The sequence below is a fragment of the Haliotis rufescens genome, unplaced genomic scaffold, assembly GCF_023055435.1.
Source record: "Haliotis rufescens isolate VD_foot unplaced genomic scaffold, xgHalRufe1.0.p SCAF_1, whole genome shotgun sequence".
In the NCBI taxonomy this organism is placed as follows: Eukaryota; Metazoa; Mollusca; class Gastropoda; order Lepetellida; family Haliotidae; genus Haliotis; species Haliotis rufescens.
The window spans coordinates 10,836,560-10,860,516 of NW_025963779.1; the positions used below are offsets into that span (position 1 = coordinate 10,836,560).

Consider the following 23,957-nt stretch of genomic DNA (forward strand, 5'->3'; position numbering starts at 1 on the left):
TCGTGACAGAGGCTGTGATCTGACTGAAATTCTGTTCAAAACAGCATTTCACTCACGTCTTCTATGTCAAGATAATGTACAGCTGCATGTCAATATCAAGGATGCTACAACAAGGTCTACTTTATTGACAAAATAATAATTGCAATGGGTGTGGCCCGAGTGTTTGTCCCGCCGATAAATGCTACATACGTTTACACACCGATAAATGCTACATACGTTTACACACCGATAAATGCATGTGTATACTGAGGGTATATTTGGAGGTCGACGTCCTATAATCCAAAGCAATGCTTCATAACGCTCAAGCGAATATACGATACACGCGGCTAGTAGTTGATCGTGAATACGTCTATACATTTTACACGAATTTTGGCATTCCGGACAGGTATTTCGTATGTGTGTACTATTGAAATATTGATCTGTTGGCTTAGGCAGTTATACAGCACTGTAATGGTATACACTATCTGATCGGCATGGTAGATTGTCAAGTTTCCTGTGCCGTGTTTTCTTGTCAATAATCATTATTAGAACATACCTGGTATTTCAGTGATCAATTCATACAATAATTATTGTCATCACTCTTTTGCCTTTTACACCATATGCAATGTATGTTGGCTTATTGGGCCTCCACTTCAAGTAAATTATGCCACGGCAGATACATTGTTGGTATACCTTTACTGAGAGCTTGACATGCTCAGTCTTACGTGGAATGATTAATCTTGATTACATTAAATAAAGTTGCATTTAATAACCAGTAAATACGTAATTGAATGTACAATATATTTTGCAGGTCCCCAGCTTATGAGAGCATGCCCCGACGTCGCTACCAGCTCATCAGAAGGTGAAGGCCGTCGCGCACCATGAGGCATAAAAGCAGTGGCGGTAGAGCGGCGGATGCACATGTTACATAAGGGGTTAATCCACCTAGCCGGACACTGACTGTCATCACACTCGTAGGGTTAATGTCATCACAGAGCGACCTTACGTGGTAGTAGTTTCCTAGGCGACATTACACCGGAAGGAGAGGTGGATAGAAGCTCTCCACTTCCGGAGGTAGAGAAATATTAGTAGAGTCTCGTTCTGGATAATAGTGATTCGCAGACTCGGATGGTGTGTTCACTGTGGATCAAGGTTTAGTTCTCCTTCGTCCCGACTGTTTGTGTGATTCATACATAGGATCTATTGCAGTAGGATACACCAACAACCATTTATATTGCTTTGTGTACCAACAAGGAGGGCATTCGGTTGACCCTCTGTGTATTGACGAGTGAACACAATGACTGATGCAGATAACAGGGTTATCCTCAATGTAGGGGGCATACGCCATGAGACGTATAAAGCCACCTTAAAGAAAATCCCGGCCACCCGATTGTCCCGTTTGACGGAGGCCTTGGCCAACTATGATCCAGTACTCAATGAGTACTTCTTTGATCGCCATCCCGGGGTCTTTGCTCAAATCCTCAACTACTATCGTAGTGGCAAACTTCATTACCCGACGGATGTGTGCGGTCCGTTGTTTGAAGAGGAGTTGGAGTTTTGGTCTCTTGATGCCAACCAGGTGGAACCCTGTTGCTGGATGACATACACCCAGCACAGGGACACCCAAGATGTGCTCGCCATCTTGGATCGGTTGGATCTTGACACAGACAAACCAACAGAAGAGGACATCATGAAGAGGTTTGGACTTGAGGAAGAGTACAAACAGGGCGAGCTGAACTGCTGGCAGCGGATTAAACCAAAAATCTGGGCATTGTTCGATGAACCGTACTCGTCTACAGCCGCAAAGGCAAGTCACCAGGTGTTTTGACTTAAATTGCCACCTTTCAGTGTGTAGAGTCCTTGTTGTGATAGTCATGTCATCATTGACAACCTCCCCTTGGCTAGGCCTCAATACACTGAACCATGGGAAAACAAAAGAGAGAGTTTTACATACGATTCAATTTTTCAAAACAGTAATTATGTAAACTAAAAACGCAACTATCAGATAAATATTAACTGTTTGAGTAGTCGAATTTTAGAAAAAGCCCAATTCTTTTTACTCTGTAATTGCCGTAAACGTGCCTTGGACCAACGCCTACTCGAACAGTTATATTTCCTAATACCTGACCTACCTTCCAATTTGTAATTTGTAAGTTTGTCTTTCGACGTAAAATTTGAGTAGTCGCGTTTTTATAATATAACACATCTACACCCTGTTTAAAGGCCGAAAGGGTCCCTCTAACAGAGGTCCTACTCGATCAGTTGTTTGTCCCATGGTTCGCTGTGATCGTAGTGCCATCTATCGGCGGAGGTCAAGCTAAAGGGGGGACTTTTATATCGTGATCGACTCTATCTCTCTGTTCTCTTTAACTTAGACTGCTAGAACTCAGTTACACCATGTAGAAATATATCTATATATATATATACAACAAACTCACACTTTTTCTCGCTCCGGTACACCCCAGCGTGTTAGCCACGGCAATATCAAATATTATCCAAGTAGCCGAAGATGCTTGCTTCCAAATGGAAAATGAATGGCGGTCCCATCGATGATGACAACTGGAGGTATTCTAAAGGTGGCAATTTCATTAATATTAACAGCTATGCGCTATGCCATATTAACAGCCACTGCATGAACACCTCACCCGTGTATTGGAATCTGGTTGGAGGGAATATGGTTTAAAGACTGGTTGAAGGATATGGGTTTTCTTTGTCTTGTGGTTAAGAGCAGAGTCGGATGCCAGTCATTGTTTGGCGTGATCAGACCTGGAAGCTCTTGTTTGTGTGCTGGTGGATTGTCTGAAGAATGTGTTGGGGTGGATTATATAGGTGCATATGTCTGGGAAGAGTTTTACTCTGTATTGCAGTCGTGGTACTACCTTGCTTTCCAATGTCTAGGGGAGTTTCAAGAAGTACCAACTTGTATGTGGTTGTGAATGTGTCGATAGGCATGCTTAAACAGAAATGTATGCTGTTGAATATCAAATATACTCCAAAATAATATGACTTGATAAAATGAAGAAGTGGATTTTCTTAAACTGGCATTTAACCTGAGGAAAGTACTATTTTTCCATCTTTGAAAAACACGTCAACAAACAATATATTGACGTCGCCATGACGTCACCAGATTATGTACTTTAGATCGTGGTCAAGTAGGAAGATTTTGAAGAATAGATATGATGGTTTTAATTTGAAATGGAAATTATGTTTGGTATATTCATAAGAAGCTAGATCTCATTTGCATGCAGTAGGATACCACGTGTACATCTTATAGGTGTGTAGGCAGTACTGTTCTGTGATGTTGGTCACGGCCTATTAATCTAGAAGGCGGGATATTTGTACAAATATATCTCTTTATAACTGAAGCAGCACGAACCTTGATCCCAGACTTTCAAAGTATGTTATTGAAATTCCCACATGAACCTTCATAAAAATATTGTAATTTTTGTCACGCTACCGCAGCTTATCTTTTCGGTTTGGTAGGTATTTGTAAGCATGGCGTGAGCTGTGCCTGGAGTTTGAACGTTGAGACTGTCTGGAGGGGGCTATCAAAGGGAAATTATGAAATCATACTTCAGTAGGGTCTGCTGTGGGTTGAATGAAAACTACAAAGAGGTGCTTGTTTATGTCAGCGTAATATCAATGTGCGTTCAAATCGTGTATTTAGTTTTCAATTTGGTAGTGTAATGCCATCAATACCTCATTATGGGGCACACCTAGACGTTGTGTATATCGGCTAGGCGTGCAAATTGTTGTTCACTTTATGTCCTCTGGTGAGGTGAATCAGTGGAATTGAGGGAGTCTCCGTCGGTACATTCATCCAAGATTTATTTTGATAGCATGTTACAAATTACATTAGTCACTTATGAGTTCTTGAGTTATTTATGAAAACCTCTGACGCTGCTAATTGATAAATAAAGTTCACAAATAAAGTCCCTAAAGTAAACATGTATACAAAAATGCTATTTTTCTAGTCTGAAAACCGATTTTCGAAATTGATTGAAATTTGCAACTTTATAGGTTAGACACTTGATACGAGTCAGATATTTTCTTTTATCGTAGACATATTAAACCTAATTGTGGTGTGCCAGTCTAAGTCTGTTCAGCAAATACTCTTGTCGAATATCTAGGTGTTCAGTATCTAATCTTGTCGAATCTCTAGGTGTTCAGTATCTAATCTTGTAGAATCTCCATGTGTTTAGTATCTAATCTTGTCGAATCTCTAGGTGTTCAACACCTAATCTTGTCGAATCTCTAGGTGTTCAACGCCTAGTCTTGTCGAATCACTTGGTGTTCAATATCTAATCTTGTCGAATCACTAGGTGTTCAACACCTAATCTTGTCGAATCACTAGGTGTTCAGCATCTAATCTGGTCTAATCAGTTGGTGTTCAGCATCTAACCTTGGCGAATCAGTTGGTTTCTTAGCATCTAATCTTGCCAAATCAGTCGGTGTTCAGAATATATATTTCTTAAATCGGTTTGTGTTATACATCTAAGCATATCGAATCAGTGGTTATTCAGAATATATAGTTGTTGAATCATTTGGTGTTCTGAATTTATTCTTGTCGAATCATGACACATTTAGCAACATAACCCGCCGTAACATTGGCTGTTCAGAACCTAGTCTGGTTGAATCATTGGATATTCAACAATTTAACCTGCCGTACTTTGGGTGTTGAGAATCACAACTTAACTATTGCCATATATGTACCTATAACACAGAATTGAGAACTAATAATTCATGTTTCCATTACTACTACTAATATAGTCCCAATATCTGTCATTGTGTACTTAACCAGTTTCAAGTAAGACACTGCCACTTAAAACATAAAGATTGTTTTCTGAGTACTGATGTTTTCTAGTTCAGATTAGTAATGTATATCATGCATTATGTGGCCGATAGAAGACTATGAGATATGTGCTTAAAACCGTGTAGGAATACAATCTAATCACTGCATCTGCATCCGCCTCGTGGAAGTAGTTCTGCTTACGCAGCTTGGGGTGTATGCTTTCACTGTGCAAGGACAGACGTGCATTATCGTAAGCCACCTTGAGCAATGTCCACACGTATGCAGGCACCTACACGTTTTCGTTTTGTCATGCAATGCCATTATTAAATGTCCCTGTTTCTCATAGCATACAGGACATATCACTATCACCCATACCACTAACACATCAAAAGCATGCTGATCATTCTAACACAGTAATATTCCATACATATTTGGATTAAGAGAATTGATCTCTCAGCTTCTGAAATACACCCCGAATACGACTGTTCTATCAATTATTTCGTCTACAACATCTACATGCGAGTGTTGTGAATCTTTTCTGTTGTGTTGTGGTACGCATCTGTTGTTCGTGGTGTTATATATTTAAATGGTAATGATGATAACATCAATTCATATTGAGTTAATTTTCATTTCTCTACTTGATATATCACTGATATAAATATGTTTTTACTTGTAATTTTACAATACATTTCTTGAACTATGATTAATATATCATATATATATATATATACACATTGACAACTGATTGATATAATGTTACTAAAGTCATTTTTCTACCACCAGAATCTGTCCACCAATGTTTATCGTCAGTTGTCGTATGCACCAAGTTCAAGCTACATGATCACTGGGTAAAACATAGTATGAGCTCCACTGCCAAATTACCAAAGACAATTCAGCAAATCAATTAAGTATAAGTTTGATATTATCCAAAGATTGAGTTAAATACTATTAGCGTAAATATTGAAAAGCGTTTACATGCACTACTTTACAAGGCAAGAGCTCTGGGATCAGTGTCTGGTTAGGGGGTCGCGGAAGGATATGGAGACGTTTGGGAAACAAGGTTACTCCATTTGTGAAGCAGCAACAACGGCATCAGGCAAGGTCTGCAACTAGGAGGTTATTGATCTTCATGGTGGAAAATCGAGATGGCGGGAATGTTGCCTGCAAGCCAGCGAAGACGATGGCCACCACGACGTCTGTATGGCGGCATCATCGGAACATTATGACGATTTATTCCTCACAATGATGTCAGGAGCCGATACAATGACGTAGGCACCGTGTTGCTTAGTGAACGATGACGTGGATGGTCGTGGTCGTCAACGTTCCCTGTCCCCAACGTGCATCTTCATCAAAGTGATGGGGAATGTGGCAGTGTGTTTGGATCGATATGCCAAATGGATATGGTCTATTTCTGAATTTGGTCTCTTACTTGCTCGGTTTCTTGACGGGTTAGGCAGTGTCTTCACACACGGATCAAATGATTTAAAAAATCAATCATCCCACTTGATGGATAGTACTAGATCCTAATGGAAGTGTTTTACCTAAAGTCCGTTCCATATTTCACTGTTTTTAAGGAAGCGGGTAACAAGGCATTCATGAAAGACAGCTCGGTGGTTTTGTTACAATCATATCTTTATAGTTTTAGGCTTCGGTGTTTAGTACTCGAGAACACCATCTTTCACAATCACGGGTTAAGTAGCTGTATTAGTATGTAGATCCTTTAAGATCTTTCCTGTAACGCAATACACTTGTTTGTTTGTTTGCATAATGTATGCAGGTGAACCGTTAGTCTTTTTCCTTTTAACTAAACAAATACATTTTTCCAACCCTAAGATATACTGTCATCTGAACGACAACAAAACATATTTTGGAAATCCTTTTTTGAATACAATAAACGTTATTTCGCAAATACCCATGCGACAAAAAAAACCCGTCCCATCTCAGCGTGCCTCTCATATGTACTGAGGGTTACCAAATGATACGTAGAATATTCAGATATTCAGACATACACGATGAAAGAAACATCATTATTTTCCACAAACTGTAATACCGTATAAAACTATATTAACGAAAATTGCAACGTCACAATATACACGCAAAGGGAGAATTGACCCACTGCTGACATCACGCTCGTTAAATTAACATGATGGAGTATGTGTATGGGTGATTTTCAGGGCCTGGTTAAGGAATAAGGGACTGGGCGAAAACCCCTCTCACTCACTCGCGTTTTGACAAAGATCATTGAATATCGAACGGCAGCGCAAAAGACTAACCAGTGTCGATAATCCGACGAAACAGATTCCATTTTGCGCAAAAGGCAAAATAGCGGTGAAACTTATATTTGAACATGCCGTACCAACATGGCAATCGCGAAGACGTTGTTCTGATAAGTAGTGTACTTCTGCCGTTTTCAGTATGACATATCTGAACATATGTCAGTGTCAGTTTGTCCCGATCGGTGGCATGTGTGTCATTGACGTTAAATAGTCATTTACCGCTAACGTCGCGATCCTGGGAACGTTTTTTTTATTGTCAATGGTGTGATTTTGCTGTTTAAAATTAAGGGTATATCAATATCGTGTTGCACTTGTTTTCAAGGCGTTGGACAGTGCGTGTATCAATGGCGCTAAATGAATCTGGTTGTTTTACAGCGAAGCACTTGAATCAATTTAATAACCTCATGTTGGGCGCGTGTCATCAGGCGGAAACTCTTGGTCCTCCCTACGGACCAATCGGCAAGTCGAAAATGTAAAGGATAAAAAACAGCCCATATTGAATCATGCTTGACGGGGTTTGATAAAATGCACACTAACATCTGTAAATGAATCCAAGAGGCCCCCAGATTAATAGAACCTCAAAAACACCAATCCTCATCGGCGCGGCATGATAATTTTGTGTCATTCAGCTACAAAGAACATGTCTAATTTCTTTAAGATTGAATTTTCCCAAGAAGCCAAAACATAATTTTATATCATTACCTTTCCCAGTGAAACAAAAGAGATGGCGCGTTGGTCTTTCATCAACGAAATGACTATCACTCACCCAAAACTGCATTGACAACCAACCAGTCAACTAAAATCACAACTTCTTTGAAATTTTAGTTCTGAGAAAAAAAATCAAAGAATTATTGAAACTGGCTATAACTAGGTATTGATTTGTGCGAAGAGCTTCTCCTTTTGAAATGAAGCTACGTTATCTAGCAACTGGGCCTCGGAGCGAGAGAAACTCCAGACCTCCCATCGACCCACAAGCTCAGCCGTGATGTGAACAGGGTTGCTTATAGAATTGAATCTTGTCAATATGAACGTCCAACACTGACACGCACGGAACTGCAATGATTATGGACATAGCTGTGTTCGCATTCTTGAGTTGGTTCTATTGGAACTGAACAGTTCACAGAATGCGAACAGCTACTCATACGATCGAATCGTGTACTGGGCATACCAATATTCTGTGGATGATGTGAATAAATTAAATTGGTGACTTTTAAGTTTATATTTTTTTTAAATGCTGAGGAAAGATATTTTTATTTTTTTTCAAAAGAAGTAATATCTATTGTGACAATGTTATTCCCAGTTTATGAACATAGTACGGATAAATGCATTATGAACATCATTCAAAGGGATGCACAACGTAGGCAGCGAACATAATACAGATGAACGCATAATGTGAATGGCATGCACTGTGAAAGACTGTACACAGTATACAGATGAACGCATAACGGACTCTGTGAACAGTAGACAGATGAATGCATAACGGACTCTGTGAACAGTATACAGATGAATGCATAACATACTCTGTGAACAGTATACAGATAAATGCATAACGTACTCTGTGAACAGTAGACAGATGAATGCATAACATACTCTGTAAACAGTGCACAGATACATGCACAACGTACTCTGTGAACAGTAGACAGATGAATGCATACCATACTCTGTAAACAGTGCACAGATACATGCATAACGTACTCTGTGAACAGTAGACAGATAAATGCATAACATACTCTGTGAACAGTATACAGATAATGCATAACATACTCTGTGAACACCGTACAGATGAATGCATAACATACTTTGTAAACAGTATACAGGTGAATGCATAACGTACTCTGTGAACAGTATACAGGTGAATGCATAAAGTACTCTGTGAACAGTGCACAGATACATGCAAAACGTACTCTGTGAACAGTATACAGATGAATGCATAACGGACTCTGAACAGTATAATGCATAACATACTCTGTGAACAGTGTACACATGAATGCATAACGTACACTGATTAGTAGACGGATGAATGCATAACGTCCAATGTGAACAGTATACAGGTGAATGCATAACATACTGTATGAACAGTATACAGATAAATGCCTAACATACACTGTGAACAGTATAAAGATGAATGCATAACGTACTCTGAGAACAGTAAACAGATGAATGCATAACATACTCTGTGAACAGTGTACATATGAATGCATAACGAACTCCGTGAACAGTAGACAGATGAATGCATAACGAACTCATGTACTGCAGGCAGCGATAGATTATCGTCTCGTCCAATAGATATGATATCGACAGTACTTCACATGACCAAATATAGAACACAACTAAGATCATAACATTACCTAAAACCAAGAATGTGACTTGCGATGGATTTATTTTTTTTCAAATGAAATATAATTTAATGTTACAAGAATCTATCGTGTTGCTAACTGATTGTGAAAGGTAATAAACTATCCGGGGAATTCGACTACGAGTTCTTGTACCATTAGCCTTTTTGCTCTGAAACATAACTTCTTTACGCTTCTTTCTAAGCGGGAGGTAGGGTAGCCTAGTGGTTGGAGCATTCGCTCGTCGCGCCGATGGTCCGGGTTTGATTCTCAATGTGTACATTGGGAAGCTCTTTTATTGTGACCCGCCGTGATAATGCTGAAATATTGTCAAAAGCAGTGTAAAACCATACTCACTCACTCCCTCTATGCTAATCATAGCTGTGATATTTTATCTGTATCACATCTGAGATTGTAAAATATTAAACGTCAATTCCAGAAAACAAGCAGACGCGATCATTCAACAAAACAAATTCCACTGGGCGCTAAAAGCAAAATAGGGGTGAACATTATACGAATGGATCATTGAAAATCAGTGATCACACCAAGTGTGCGCTAAAATGTATTAACACATGTTGGGTCCTCATGCTTAAACAAGATTGACGTAAATCTGTATTCTTTTAATATGAACACCAAATAAAAGGTTGTCTCCGGTAACTGGAAGTATTAAATCAGTATTCGCGTTTTTGAAATGGTCAGTACATAACATGCTTTGAATGGGTGCTTTATAATAGACTACTGACGGTAGACAATGTACCGTTATTACATATTGGTGGTTTGTTCCTAATGTATATTCTATAATATGATTAAAGGTTTTAATCTGATAATGATACTTGAAATCGTGAAATTTGTGCATGTTGTTCTGTTTATTGTTGTTTGCTCAAACACTGTGGTGAACCGCAGTACATTGGTATGCTTTATGCCTTAAAATGTACTGTAGCAGAGAAATGTCAGAACTCAGGTCCACGGAACTAATGTCATTTCCACCGGACCGAGAGTCTTGACATTTTTCTATACTTGTCAGTATTGGCTAGTGCTTGCTATATTTTGATGTTTTAAATTTGGATGTTTAACACCCGCAAAGCCGAAAAACATAACTAACGTTAATGTTATTTTTTTTTACTTTCAGATAATTGCGGTTATATCTGTCTTCTTCATAGTAATCTCTATATTGTCCTTCTGCCTCAAAACACATCCCGAAATGAGAGTTCCGGTCTTGCGCAATACCACTTCCAAAACGGCTGACGGGAATACAACATGGCGACTAGAGAAAACAGAGACCGAACCTCACGACGCTTTTTTCTACATTGAGTGTGCGAGCAATGCTTGGTTCACCTTCGAAATCATTATTCGCTTCATCGTAGCACCTAATAAATTTGATTTTTTGAAAGCACCCGTGAATATAATTGACATTGTAGCCACGTTATCTTTCTATTTAGATTTCTTGCTCACAAAACTACAACAGGAAAGCGACATGCTGGAGTTTTTTAGCATTATCCGTATCATGAGACTTTGTAAGCTAACGCGGCATTCCGCGGGATTGAAGATTCTCATTCATACCTTCAAAGCCAGTGCAAAGGAGTTAATCCTCCTCATATTCTTCCTCGTGCTCGGTATCGTCATCTTTGCAGCGCTCATCTACTATGCTGAGCGTATACAGTATAACCCGGAAAATGACTTCCAGAGCATCCCTGTGGGCTTGTGGTGGGCCATAGTCACCATGACAACAGTGGGATACGGGGACATGGTCCCTAAAACCTATGTCGGGATGTTTGTTGGAGCCTTGTGCGCATTGGCTGGTGTGCTTACGATAGCCCTTCCCGTACCTGTTATCGTGAGTAACTTCGCTCTGTTTTACTCGCATACTCAAGCCAGATCGAAACTACCCAAGAAGAGGAGACGGGTTCTTCCAGTGGAGGCACCCCGCCCGAAGGGACCTAAAGCCCCAGGGGCACCAGGGGGCGCTGGGGGCCCGGGGCCAGGAGGCACGCGCAGGATGAACGCCATCAAACATAACCACCCGGGAGCATTGGAGGCAAAGATGGGCAGAATAGGTGAATCATTATTTTTGTTCATAGTTAGTGTCGTTTAATCTTCATTGTGATTTTAAAGTTCCCCTGTGGTATATTTCGTGTTGATGTAAAGGTGGTCCAGTGGTGATTCAAGTCCAATCATGTCCTTCCAATAGTTTCCCAGAATAGTCGCTCGCACCACCCATCACGTATTCAAACAGCCCATCACACAACAGCCCATTAGTTCCAGTTGTAGATCAAGTTTCCTACACTGCGTCTATGTTAGAACTACCCAACCATAAGTATCCTGCATGATCTCTCTTCCAATAAGCTGCTCATGAACTGTTGTTTATAGAACTTCTGTCATAGACGTCACACTGCACGTGTAACATATGCCTCACGTGCATAAACCTGTCTTGCACATGTTTTCAATCTTCTACACTTACAGCCGCAGCGAATACGTACATTCCCCATCGTATTAATACGTGTGGGGTGATACTCCACTCTTACAGCCGAAATGCTTCTCAGAAGTGGCATCAACGTATTTTTTCATATCTTGTAAACATGTTAAGTAGTGATGCATCTATAGTTCTTTCATCCTCTTGATCCACAGGAACTACCCCCAGATGGGTACATTGAAAGAGCGACATAACTTATTTGCTTCCCTTTTTGAATATAAGGTTGGCAAAAATATGAAATGTTTATTGCTGTATTTAATCAATCATTTTAATATAGATATTATCCATGATGGTGACTCATATTGCGCACGTGTAATCATAACGCAGACAGCGTTGACGTAATACAAGCATATTTGTTTACGTCATATGTAATGACGTCACACGAGATTATGACGTCACAAGAAGTAATTCTGACAATTATTTCTTTCCTTCTTCATTTCTAAAGTAGCAATTAAAAAGGTATCGCATTCGCATGTTCGTATATCACGCTGATTTTACGAAACTCAGAAATGATCCTGATACTCAGTTGGTAAAGTCAGCATGACATATACAATCTGTATGTATCATCATTATCCATTAACAAAGAATCATCGCTAGGATTTCAGCCGATGGTTAAAGCGTCTTAAAATGACCGGAAAAGGCCGTGATGAGTTTTCATCCGTCCGTCCGTCTTGTTGATACACAGCGCCCCAGTATTGATCCCAGGGGTGTACGTTTTATTAGGAATGTTATTAGAGTAAATATCAATATTCGCCCAAGAGAGACTATTTATTGGACGTGGAATCTGACGATTTGTTTGAAATATCATTCAGTAAACATCACGGTCGATATCGACAGTTGAATAGGGTTATCTGTTCGTTCGGTTACTCAACTATTGCAGCATCTGAAGCAGCAAGTTTACATCCATTTTTTCATTTAACCTTTAACCGAGGTCGATTTCTTTTCTTAATGCTTGCGAGCGATAAACATGTAACCATACACGTCTCTAAATGTTTAGTATGATTAACTTTAATGTGAAATACATTTCATCGCAATATATCACTGCAATAAATCATAAACCGATGATGTGTTATTTGATAGATATAGTAAATTGAGACTTTTGTTATTTACATCAAACGAAAACAGTAGCATTGCACGTATCGACATTAATGCTAAAAATATCCGTTTCTGGTGTACGGTGTAGGGGAGATAACTCTTGTTTGTGCGTGATTTCAGAGACGCAAGACGTGTTATCGGAGGATATTTGTATCGCGAGCTACCATATGGAAAGTTCTATGCCGTGTCAGACAGTGTCTTATTGAAACATTTAACCATCGATATCTTTGATATGTTGTTAGTAAATTCATTACACGTGAAGCAAGGGGTAAATACGCTACTTGATCGACACTTTCCTTAACGTTTAAATTCACCGAATCAACCAGAATTGTAATATGTATCTTAGAAATATGCTTAAAATAATATCGACTAATAGATAACATGTTCATGTGTAGCATTTTCTTTCTTAATAATAGCATAGAACCGTTTGAGGTTTATTTTTACTTTCTGAAAAGTGCATCCATGACGAAACGGACATGGATTGAGAGTAGGTTTTTAAGCCGTTTTTAACAATATGTAATTCATATGACAGCGGAGGGACACCGGATTTGGGCTCAGGCACTGTACCCATGTGGGGAATAGGGAATTGTCTTCGCCTCTCTAAAGGAACTTTCAAAATGGAGATAATTTTAAGATTGAAGTACACCCTTGTAAATTTGAAATTAAAGGTAATATGGCCCTGTGTTAAATGACCAATCTGTTGGTGTAGTGTATCTATATACATCTCACCTCCACATACGGCGTGGAGGTCCATCAGGTCTCAGACCGGGAAGTAACAGCGATTGGCTAATCCATGTGGTCATCGTATTAAGTCACGTGTTGCTGAGCTGGAGGTATTTTTGTCAGCACGTCTGATATTATTGCGATTAAAAAACGTAATGCGGACATATAGAGACGAGATACTTCTTAAATACGCGATAGTTCATGTTGTGTTAAGAGTGCAATGAAATATATCAGAACAGAGTAACACATGAGATTCTTCTAATGGTTAGTTTAATGTGTGTAACACGCATGAGTCAATATGTTTCTCGTAACAATGAGAGTATGTAATATATACTGTATTAACAATATTGACGGGTGAAATATTTAACTGGGCGCTTGTTTTTTAGCAGAACAACATGGCGCTTGGCTTCATTAAGCATTATGGTCACGCTTTCCGTCGCTCTATTCAAAATCGAAGTTGCAATTTGCATTCTTATTAAACTAAATACCAACCTCGGATTGGAGATAGTAAGCCAAGACACGCCAACAAAGATGTACCTTTGTTTTATGACGTAAACATACTCGTGTTTGATCCGTGTCCCTCCGGACCAGGGGATCTTTGGACACATGTTACATTTATTCAACTTTATGTACTCTTTGACATGTTTCTTTCCCCCGTGTTTCCTTTCGGAAACATGTACATTTAAGTTCTAATACTGCGGCGCTATTTGTTACCCACATTTTGTGACACAATTCGTATGTCCACACAACTTAAAAGTGTATTTAATAGATCTACGTGCATTTGCTTTTAAATCAATTTAGTGCTTGTAGGTAGAGCTTGCCTTTTTCCTGTCGCCAGACACAGTGGATATGTCCATGTATTGACTATATGTCAAGCTTTCTAGATCAACCTATGACGTACATACAGTTGAGTGGGGCTTTCAAGCCCGTGTCCCACTCCTTAGTTTGGACTGGAATTACCACAAGTCTACCCGTGTACACTCTGTGATCATACGTGTTTTACTGTATTTTGATATTTCATTTTCAGGTGTGTCCCGTGTTATTTGTCTTTATGCTCCTTTCTTAGAAATATTAGGTAGAATTTTGCGAACACTTTTAACGATGGCCATTCATTAAGTCTTCTCCTTCATCATGTTGTTAATAAATTTACGATTTTCATTCACCGTTTGACTGTCACTGTAATCCCTTTTTGTAACTTTTATTCAAACTTTGTATTTCAAATCCCCACCAGCTTTTGAGATACAACTTTCCACATGAATGTTTATGTGTCTTATACCCTATCTAGACATTGCAGGTGGTATTTATTGTGTGATCTGATTATTATTTTTTTTCATTGAATTGTCACGTGATCAGCAGCTTCTGTCGTGAACCTGGTGCGCATGGTGTTGGGTTAAGTAGCAGGGGGTCAAAGGTCAGATTGGACATACTGAATGTGCAAGATTTTGATTCATTTAAATTCCGTCAAACTCAAACATTAGATCACTATCATGTGATGTGATGATACAGACATATTGTAAAGTGCTTTTGAAGTTAAAGTGCAACTATATTCAAAGGAATTCATGATCTGAAATTCATTTTGACATATTCATGTATTCATATTCAATTATAAAGTCTACATCGAAGTTGTTATTGCGAAGCTTGAATACAGTAAATAAAGTTTAACGGCGATATGTAGTCAGAAATGTCATACCAGGTCTTTTTGACCTTTTGAAGATTTAGTGTTTTGTGTTCTGAATTAGTTTTAATGAATGCTGTCACAATATTGTATGACTATGAACAAATAGAGAGACCATGTATAGAGAAAAGTGTCATATTACTGAAAGGTATTTTGATACAATTGACTTGCATATAAGTGCCCTACCTGACCAGACCTGATATTTAAAGCTACTTTGCCCAATACCGTGTATTATTGTCCACCCGCATAGACATTTAGAATACTCCTTCTCTTCTCTAGCCCACGGGGGCGCTTTACAGGAGCTGATGCCCTTCCGTAGTAAGTCATAACGTCATTTCCGGTTTGTATGCACGCTTCCGGTTTCAGGGTTGATTTTGTTTCATGTGGCTCCCTGTCGAACACTGGACTAGTCTTTACTGAAGCATCATTCCTAAACATTCATTCGAATATACTGAACAATTTCTTGAATGTATTATATGAATAGATCGACCGGGAGTCATTCTATGAGACACAGGATTGCGACTTGCGTTTTTTCACTTAGTTTTGTTATAGTCAGTGGCCTATCTCCTGTAGTCGGTTAAGACAAGCATTTTTGATTTCGAAATGCTTTCTTCGTAACAAAATCTAGGTAGAAAATGCATATGCGCATGTGGAAATATTCCTCTTGCTATAAGCGACTGGTGTGGGCATGGTTTGCTGCGCATGTCTTTGCGCATGCCGGAACTCTGGGTGCATGCTGCTGTGACTCCTCTGTGTGCATGTGTCAGGCCATCCGCGCGCTTCTGTCACCGCAACGTACTGACAGATGACCTAACTAGGTGCTGCTCATGTCGAGATGCGTGGCTCTGAAGTAACACAGAGCCATTACATCAAGTTTACATTAGTTTTGTTATTACATTCCTGATCTAGTATATCACGCTTTCCATGCATCATTGCCTCTACCTAATCACGATGCAAGAGTTACCGTGTATGGTCTAATGTATCTGAGGCCATCCTAAAGAAGCTTCAGCTCCAGGTGACGGAAAGAGTCTGAAACATAGCAGATTTAATCCATCATTGACACAGATTTGGTTCTTCATCGAAAATACGAGAATTAAGATGATGATTGTTTAGCCATAATCACAATAACATTTACTCGATACAGTGTTCTCTGTTTCCATGGAGAATGTGTATATGCATATAGATATAGACCCACAGCACCGTATAGGCACTGTAGAACCTGCAGAAGAAAGTCCTTTGTGCACTAAAACCATAGAAATTAGAAAACAGGTTACCAGTCAATGGAAGCATTCAACGTGAAGTGTAACCACCTTTGTCGTCTGTGTTTTCAGTTGACTGGTTACTTGACCCTGTTCCAAGCGATCTAACAATGCAGGCAGATAATGTAAACACGTCGACAAACACCAAAGCACCCACAGTAACCCAATGCATTCCCGTGAATGTTTTCATGAAACGTGCATACCCCTTTGTGGATGCAAATACCTCCCTGTCTCTTTGCATTTACATACGCAGATGGGTGAATACAAACACCAGCTGAAAATGGTTTTCAGTAGATTTTAGTTAATACAGAAAATTTAATTTTCACTAACCGTATTTTGAACATTGACTTCCATCTCAAAGGTAATAGGGCTTTCAACAGAATTACCATACCAAACACAAATGTCCACAAATATACTTGATCACGTGGTTTGCACTCGAAGAAGGGATGTCAAAAAGTTAAAGCTCTCATATATGTTTCATGAACATGTATAGAAACCTTTAGCTATTATGACTTTGTCCATTTCATTTTTAGGAATTATCGTGGTTTGTGCGGACTACCGAAAGACGGTGTATGCCAGAAGAGAAAAATACACGCATGTTTAAATGTCCCATAATATATCTATTTAATCTTATATTTCCTACCAGGTGCCTATAATGTGGGCCTTCTTATGGGTGGTAGAGTATCAATTTAGTATTGGCAAATTTAATTTGTTTTGCTGGACATCCGATCGTTCATACGATCATTGCAGATGTTTCATTTGATTCGTATATCTATGGAATCCTTCTTTCAATACATTTCCAAAACTTTCTTGTATAAAGCTCTTAAATATAATTATGAAAGTATAATACATACCAATGCAAATGCTACAAAATAAACATGTTTCTTGAGGAAATATATTTAAATCTTTATTATCTTCCATACCTGAAACATCTGCGGTGATTTTGGGGCACATCACAACATTGCATGGTGTTCAAACAGCAGTACACGATTTACATTCATTTTCAGAGGTTTATATGTATTCGAACTATCTTTTTAATACAAAAACACTTATTTGAAGGGACTATTCAGACGTCAATGTCAAAGAATAACTGGCCTCGATAATCCGACGAAACAGATTCCATTTATGTTTCACTGACACGAACAGGAATATTTTGCTTGACGTGTTCGAGTTTTTTCTTCAAAGTTCATATTGAAAGGAAATGATATATGTTTAACCTCTGAAAACGAATAAATTGTGTGAAATACAACTTGCATAATTTGACGGTGACAGATTGCATCCGCCATATATACGACATTTAGAAAAGCCAAGGAATAAGGAATTATTTTCATTTGCTCACGCTGAAAACATTAAGAATTGAGCTTCCGTTTGGTAACGGCGCATTTTCTATTTAGAACCATGCAGCTAGAAAGTAAGTGGTTAATTTCATGATACAGCTTTTCAAAAATAGCATTGTCCTATATTTCAGCAAACAGCTGTCGAACATTTCATGTATAACTACACTCAACGCACTGTCGATGCACAGGTCAAAAATTTCATATTTTTAATATTAAATGCTAATAGTTCTGTTTTCGGATTTCATTTTCCAAATTATGTAAAAACATAAATGTTGTGTATAGTTTTCAGTTTACAACTGCACGTGTGGTTAAAAACACATTTTTACTGAAATATTCATGTTTTAATTAAATCATTCATGAAGCGTGTCCTTAAAACGCTGGCTGCACTGATGCGCAAACAACGGCTACTTAAATTGCCACAATAAGCGCAACAATATATCGTTCAACCATGGTTTCCTTTTAAATTAATATCACCACCTTTCTCGAACGCATTACATTCTATTCACATTTCATTATAGTGTTGATGACTGTAGATGATATCCAACATTGCACAGAACCATACCGTTAATAGTTAAATCTGCGTACAATTAAACCCTATATAAGGCTGTTTGGCCTGTCATTGTGTGGAGTACTATAAGCAATGCACGTTATCAACAGCTTAAGCGTGTCTATCTGTTAAAACATGGTGTGTCTATAAACATTGTGTTGTATATGCATATTATTCTTGTCTTGTTGATGTCAACGCTTCCCTTAATGTCACAAACATATTTGGATGAACGTATCAGCCCCTTATCCATGATAGAGTAAAATGCTAGAGCAATTCTTGGAACAATATCGGTGTTGGTTGTTAGCACTGCATACTTAATCGTATGCTATCTGCAGTATCTAATACCAATTGTAGAGAAGGACTGATACGTGTCCAGTATATGTTTGGTAAATTGAAACGTATTTGTTTCAAGAATCCTAAAGGGAAGTGTTGGTAATGAACGTATGTATAACCTCATTATTGTGTTTGCGTAAACAGCTGCTAATCCCACCTTATATTTCAGCTGTCGGAATGGGTGCCAATCGTCCGTTCTATAATAATATCGGTAATAAACAAGATACATCCCCATTCGCTATCATTTCCATCACGTGTGACACTTATGCCGAAACATCATATATTTTATCCTCACAATTCTTGACTGCAAGAATCCATTTGAATTAATTTTCAGTTTCATTTCCTAATATGTCCATCTTTAACAAAGCTCCTTCTCATTTCATTGAAGCACCTTGAATTATTTTCAATTTTCACAGAATGATATTTTTTATGATAGCAAACCCAGGCTTGAATTGTTAAATTGTTTTAACAACTATTTCTTATTTGCCTAATGCCAACCTAGCACTTAATCCTATGTTTAGATCGTATTTAATGTGAGCAGAAATCTAAACATGCATCATCATTGTTAATACCATTCGACATATTTGCCACAAAGGGCGCGTTTCGTATATACCCCTCGCATAGTTCCACAATACGAGAAGCTAAGTACATCTACTTTCCAAACTATAAAGTATGCACACAGCAGAAAAGCATAAGAATAAACAAAAACGTATCGGGCCTTCATCTCTTACATCGTTGAAGCCGCCACCAATCGCCATGATCGTTAGCATCACAAGTTTATTAAATAATTATCCACATCTGCAACCATTTGAGAAGGAAAGTTGGAATGTTTTCACCGAGTAATGCAGTTTGACGGTAATAAACCTAGGTCAAGTCTGTTGTTGAGTTACTTACCGTGTGAAGGAGTAGAACGTCACGTGATCAGTCAGCCTCCCATTTCAGGAATGTTCAAACACATCGTGAATGTTACAGCTTATGTAATTCACAACTTGACGTACAGTATCGATAAGTTACAATACCAATGATGTAATAACCATATGTATGACTTTCCCCTTAGTGTCTTTGGAAGCAGTAAGAGTCTGACTCATGTCTTTACTAACGGTAAATGCCCAACGAAGAACCATAGCTCATGGTTATCCATATTTCCTGAACTGTTATGTTGACTGCTTCCACCACGTGTCCGTTTGTTCCTATTATATATATGTGTATATGATATAATGCATGTTACTGCATGACACCATCATTCCTGCATGATTTAAGTGTGGTAATATGACACTCGTGATTCCTTCGTTCTATTAGTATAATGCTCATCTGATATTCAGTTTTAGACTAAATCTCTTTCATTTCAGCGCACAAGTATACTTATTTTCTTTCTTTATCATATGCTATATCGACTTACAAGTGTGTTGCCTAAAATATATGAAATTTGTCTATGTTTCTTCCATTGTTCATTGTTCAGGGATGTTACCAATGCGTTTTAATTTCTTTATGTTTTTTTTGCATATATCCACATACTGTATTGGTTTAAAAGTATACCAGGAATTATGTGAGCCTGTGTCGTTCATTTCTGTTCTTAAGTAACACGTGTTAAAGTAAATATTTCCTGTATCATTGAAAAGTTGTCTATGTCCTATGAGGAACCCACTGTTACTATAATCATTTGAGTCATACATGTAAGAATAACGATACCATTCTTACGTTTTGCTATGTTTTGTTTACTAACAACAGCATGTAAGTTTTGTTAATCTTTGTCCAACTGCACAGTTCGTGACTACTTTTTCAAGTAAAAACGATGCTTCAAGACGTTTGCGATACAGACATTAATAGGATGCAACATCATTCATAACTTATAAATACAAGTAGAGCCGGGACAGATTGGAAATAATTCGCGTAGTTGTTGAGAAGATTGTACGTAGAATATCTGAACAGTATAGTCAATGAAGCCTACAATGTCTTATATTCATCTGACATCTTCATCAATGCAGATGTAGAAGTAGATTTTGTTGATTTTGTTGAAAACGATTATTTTTTCTTGGAGCCCCAACTTTCAACAAAATGGTTCTTCAGCCTGGGTCAAACTTGCCGTTACGAATACACATCCAAATAGGCTTTAGTGTCGCTTTTTATGCATAACGAATTCACTACTAGATTCCAGCTTTTGATATGCATAAATCAGTCTGTGATTTGATTGGAGCTTCCTTATTTGTGACGTCATCTAGTGGTAGCTGGCAATAGCTAATCTTCCTTGTTTTGTACTACAAGGCCGAAATGGGGAGGAGGCAATCCCTATGCTGATGCTTAACCATACTGAAAGTAGTGGAGGGCAGGACACGAGCGCCCGTTCACGATCGCAAAGTACCGTTGAAAGGTCACCTCCACGGATGGTAGAAATAAGCTCCAATCCCGGTTCACCCCTCAAAGTAACTGAAATCAAAACTTCTGGTAACTATATACAACTGTCTTTACTCTCAACTTTAGCCATTCTTTTTCAATGTATTCAGTTGCAAATTACCTCCCTTGTTCTAGACCTTGTCACGTGGTCAGTCAGGATGATAGTGATTGGTTATTGTCAGTGGAAAACCTTCGATGGTGTCTGTTTACGACTTGTTTTAGCAGAGCTTGCACGGTGCCTTACCCGATGGTAGTGTTTTTTTTGTTTATCCTCGCATGATTATTTATTTTCTCCCTTGTTCTTCTTGCTGATTGCCGTGGTTTTGCAGGTGTTTGTCTTTCAGTTGCTTTGTGTTCTTTTTGTTTTTGTTTGAAGGTTTCTACGGATTCACATGATAAGTTGCTCAACAAGTAATTACTATGGTGCAGATGGAGTGTTTTAAAGCATGTGTCACCAAAATAATATTTGAAATTAGGTACACGATGATAAAATCCAAATTACTAAATAAATGTTTGGGAACATTTACTAAAGTTAGCTGCTGTGGTGGTTCATATTTGAAGAAACTTTTGCGACTGTACTGTTTCACTTACATATTCTTTACACAGGAGTTAAAGTTCCAACATGGAGGTTTAACAAATTGATGTATAAAATAGGCACCCGCATAACTGCTATTGTACTGTGTACTATAGTGTATAAACGTACGTTCAAAACATTCTTGTCTCTAATATTTCTATGGAGACTATTTACCTGTCAAGAAAAATATCATGCATTTCCTCTCATTTAAATTTTTAATCATCATTTTCATAATCATTATACTTTTTCATATCTTGAAAAAACTATTTATTATTTTCATTAAATGGCTTACATATCTGATGGAGTTTCATTGCGACTTTTCCATTTAGAGTTCTGTATCTTAGTTGAACGTGACCTTCGTGTTTTTACAGCACAGCGTCATGAAATATGTTTGACTATCCTTCACCAACCACGATTTCATCCAAACACTACCTTGTATCATTTCGTATTACCTAAATTGCATTTTTTCCGACACAATAGATGTTGACGTCACTGTCAGCGTTACAACGCCTCGTTTAATTAGTAGATTGGCACAACCTATTTGTCAACGTACATAGGAAGTGAAGATTAAAACGTCTCCTTCTAGAAAATGTATTCATAATTAGTACTATTGGAATATGTAAATGTCAGCCCTTGATTGCGATTTTAATTAGCAATGAACACCTTATGAATTCCACCCTTTAAGTTTATAGATATACTCTCGATCATGGGGGTTCACCGTTAAAACACACCTGCGCACTAATTTAAATACACTGCCGGGCAAAAGAAAGTATACCACCATATTTGATGGTGGCGAAAAGTTAAACAAAGAGGCAATGTTATTCGATGGTGATGTATTTGATGCGGTTATCGTCGGCAATATTAGATGCATCCTGTCAGTGGGTATCTCACAATATTGTTTTCAGGCCAGTAACATTTTTGTAATTTTTTGGTCAAATCCAATTTTCAGGTGTGTACTTTTATTTGCTCGGATTGGATATTTAACATGAAGTTATGTTATTCACAAATTTTAATTCCTACAACCTCGTCAGCACTGTATGAGTGGAAGTATCCTTTTGGAGTGTGAATAGGGACGTTTTTCAGTAAGAAAAGGCGAACCCCTGTGTCAAGAGAATGTTTTAGTATTCCCACGTGTAGATTTTTCTTATCTTAGTATATTGTCACTATCACAGAATACTTGTATTGTTTGTCATTGACGCAGTTTGGTCACCATATCTAAACTATAATACCACTCAGAGACCTATCAGTGTACATGACCATGTAATTGTATTCATACGCAGTGTACTCCGTGACATTGTGCGCATGTATAAAGAATTGTTTCACTGTGCACATATACGTACATGGTACTAGAAGCCCTGGAAGTAGACATGCATGTCATTCATGGCGGTGAAGCGATAAACCGTCAATATTTGACATATTCTTTGAAAAGTGGTAACCTTCTCATACGAACTATTTTCAGACGCGCAAGGGGGGCCAACTGCTCTCTCCAGTCTCCTTGTCACACCCAATGCTCAGCTGGCCATGAACTCTACAGCAGGGCCAGCACCACCTTCAGCACCTGCACCAGCAGCGCAACTGCAGTGTGGGGAGCAAGACAAAATTTTAGAAAAAGGTACCTTTTAGCATGCTCCTTTACACGTTTGGATGGGCAAAGTCCACAGGTTAGTGTTACGTGTGTTCCACTTCACTCTGTCGTTGCATTACAAAGGAAAATTCAGATTTATATGTTCATATCGTTTAGACGAAAATATTTCAGTTTAATCAGCCGTGACGTTATGATTCAGTATTCAATTTCTGTTGCTGAAATGAGTTTGTCAGGGGTTGGGGTAGCCTTTTGGTTAAGGCGTTAGCTCGTAACGCCGAATGCCCGGGTTTGATTCCCCAGATAGGTACAAGGTATGCCCCGCTGTGATATTGCTGGAATAGTGCTAAAAGCGGCGTGAAACAATACACCAACTCACTCACTGTGAGTTTGCAATGTGTTCCAGATATCGACAGAACTTTCCAACTGAATCATGCTGGTTAGGATGTCTAGTCTGAGATGGTCTGTGCTTTACTGTTCGTTAGAGACCCGCCGATAGCAGTCGTATATTGCAGAGGCTACATGTATGGTAACAATTATATAATGTTATATAACTCGGTCATTCGGAGACTAACATTATTATTTGAGTGT

General features: G+C 38.5%; 1 protein-coding gene across 17 annotated transcripts in view; it reads left to right on the plus strand.

Moving 5' to 3' along the window:
* LOC124147497 (potassium voltage-gated channel protein Shaw-like) overlaps positions 1-23,957 on the plus strand; it is a 136,869-nt gene that overhangs the window by 107,220 nt on the left and 5,692 nt on the right. For 7 of the 17 annotated variants that reach the window (XM_048381672.1, XM_046518179.2, XM_046518120.2 and 4 more), the window contains 6 exons: positions 791-1,798; positions 10,510-11,434; positions 15,623-15,661; positions 18,989-19,030; positions 21,082-21,261; positions 23,244-23,396. In XM_048381672.1, coding sequence (XP_048237629.1) covers positions 1,277-1,798; positions 10,510-11,434; positions 15,623-15,661; positions 18,989-19,030; positions 21,082-21,261; positions 23,244-23,396 — 1,861 coding nt within the window. In that variant the 5' untranslated portion in view covers positions 791-1,276. Of the gene's footprint in view, positions 1-790; positions 1,799-10,509; positions 11,435-15,622; positions 15,662-17,248; positions 17,279-18,988; positions 19,031-21,081; positions 21,262-23,243; positions 23,397-23,957 lie in introns of all 17 variants that reach the window. The other 10 variants (XM_046518135.2, XM_046518145.2, XM_046518186.2 and 7 more) reach the window with 10 other exon arrangements.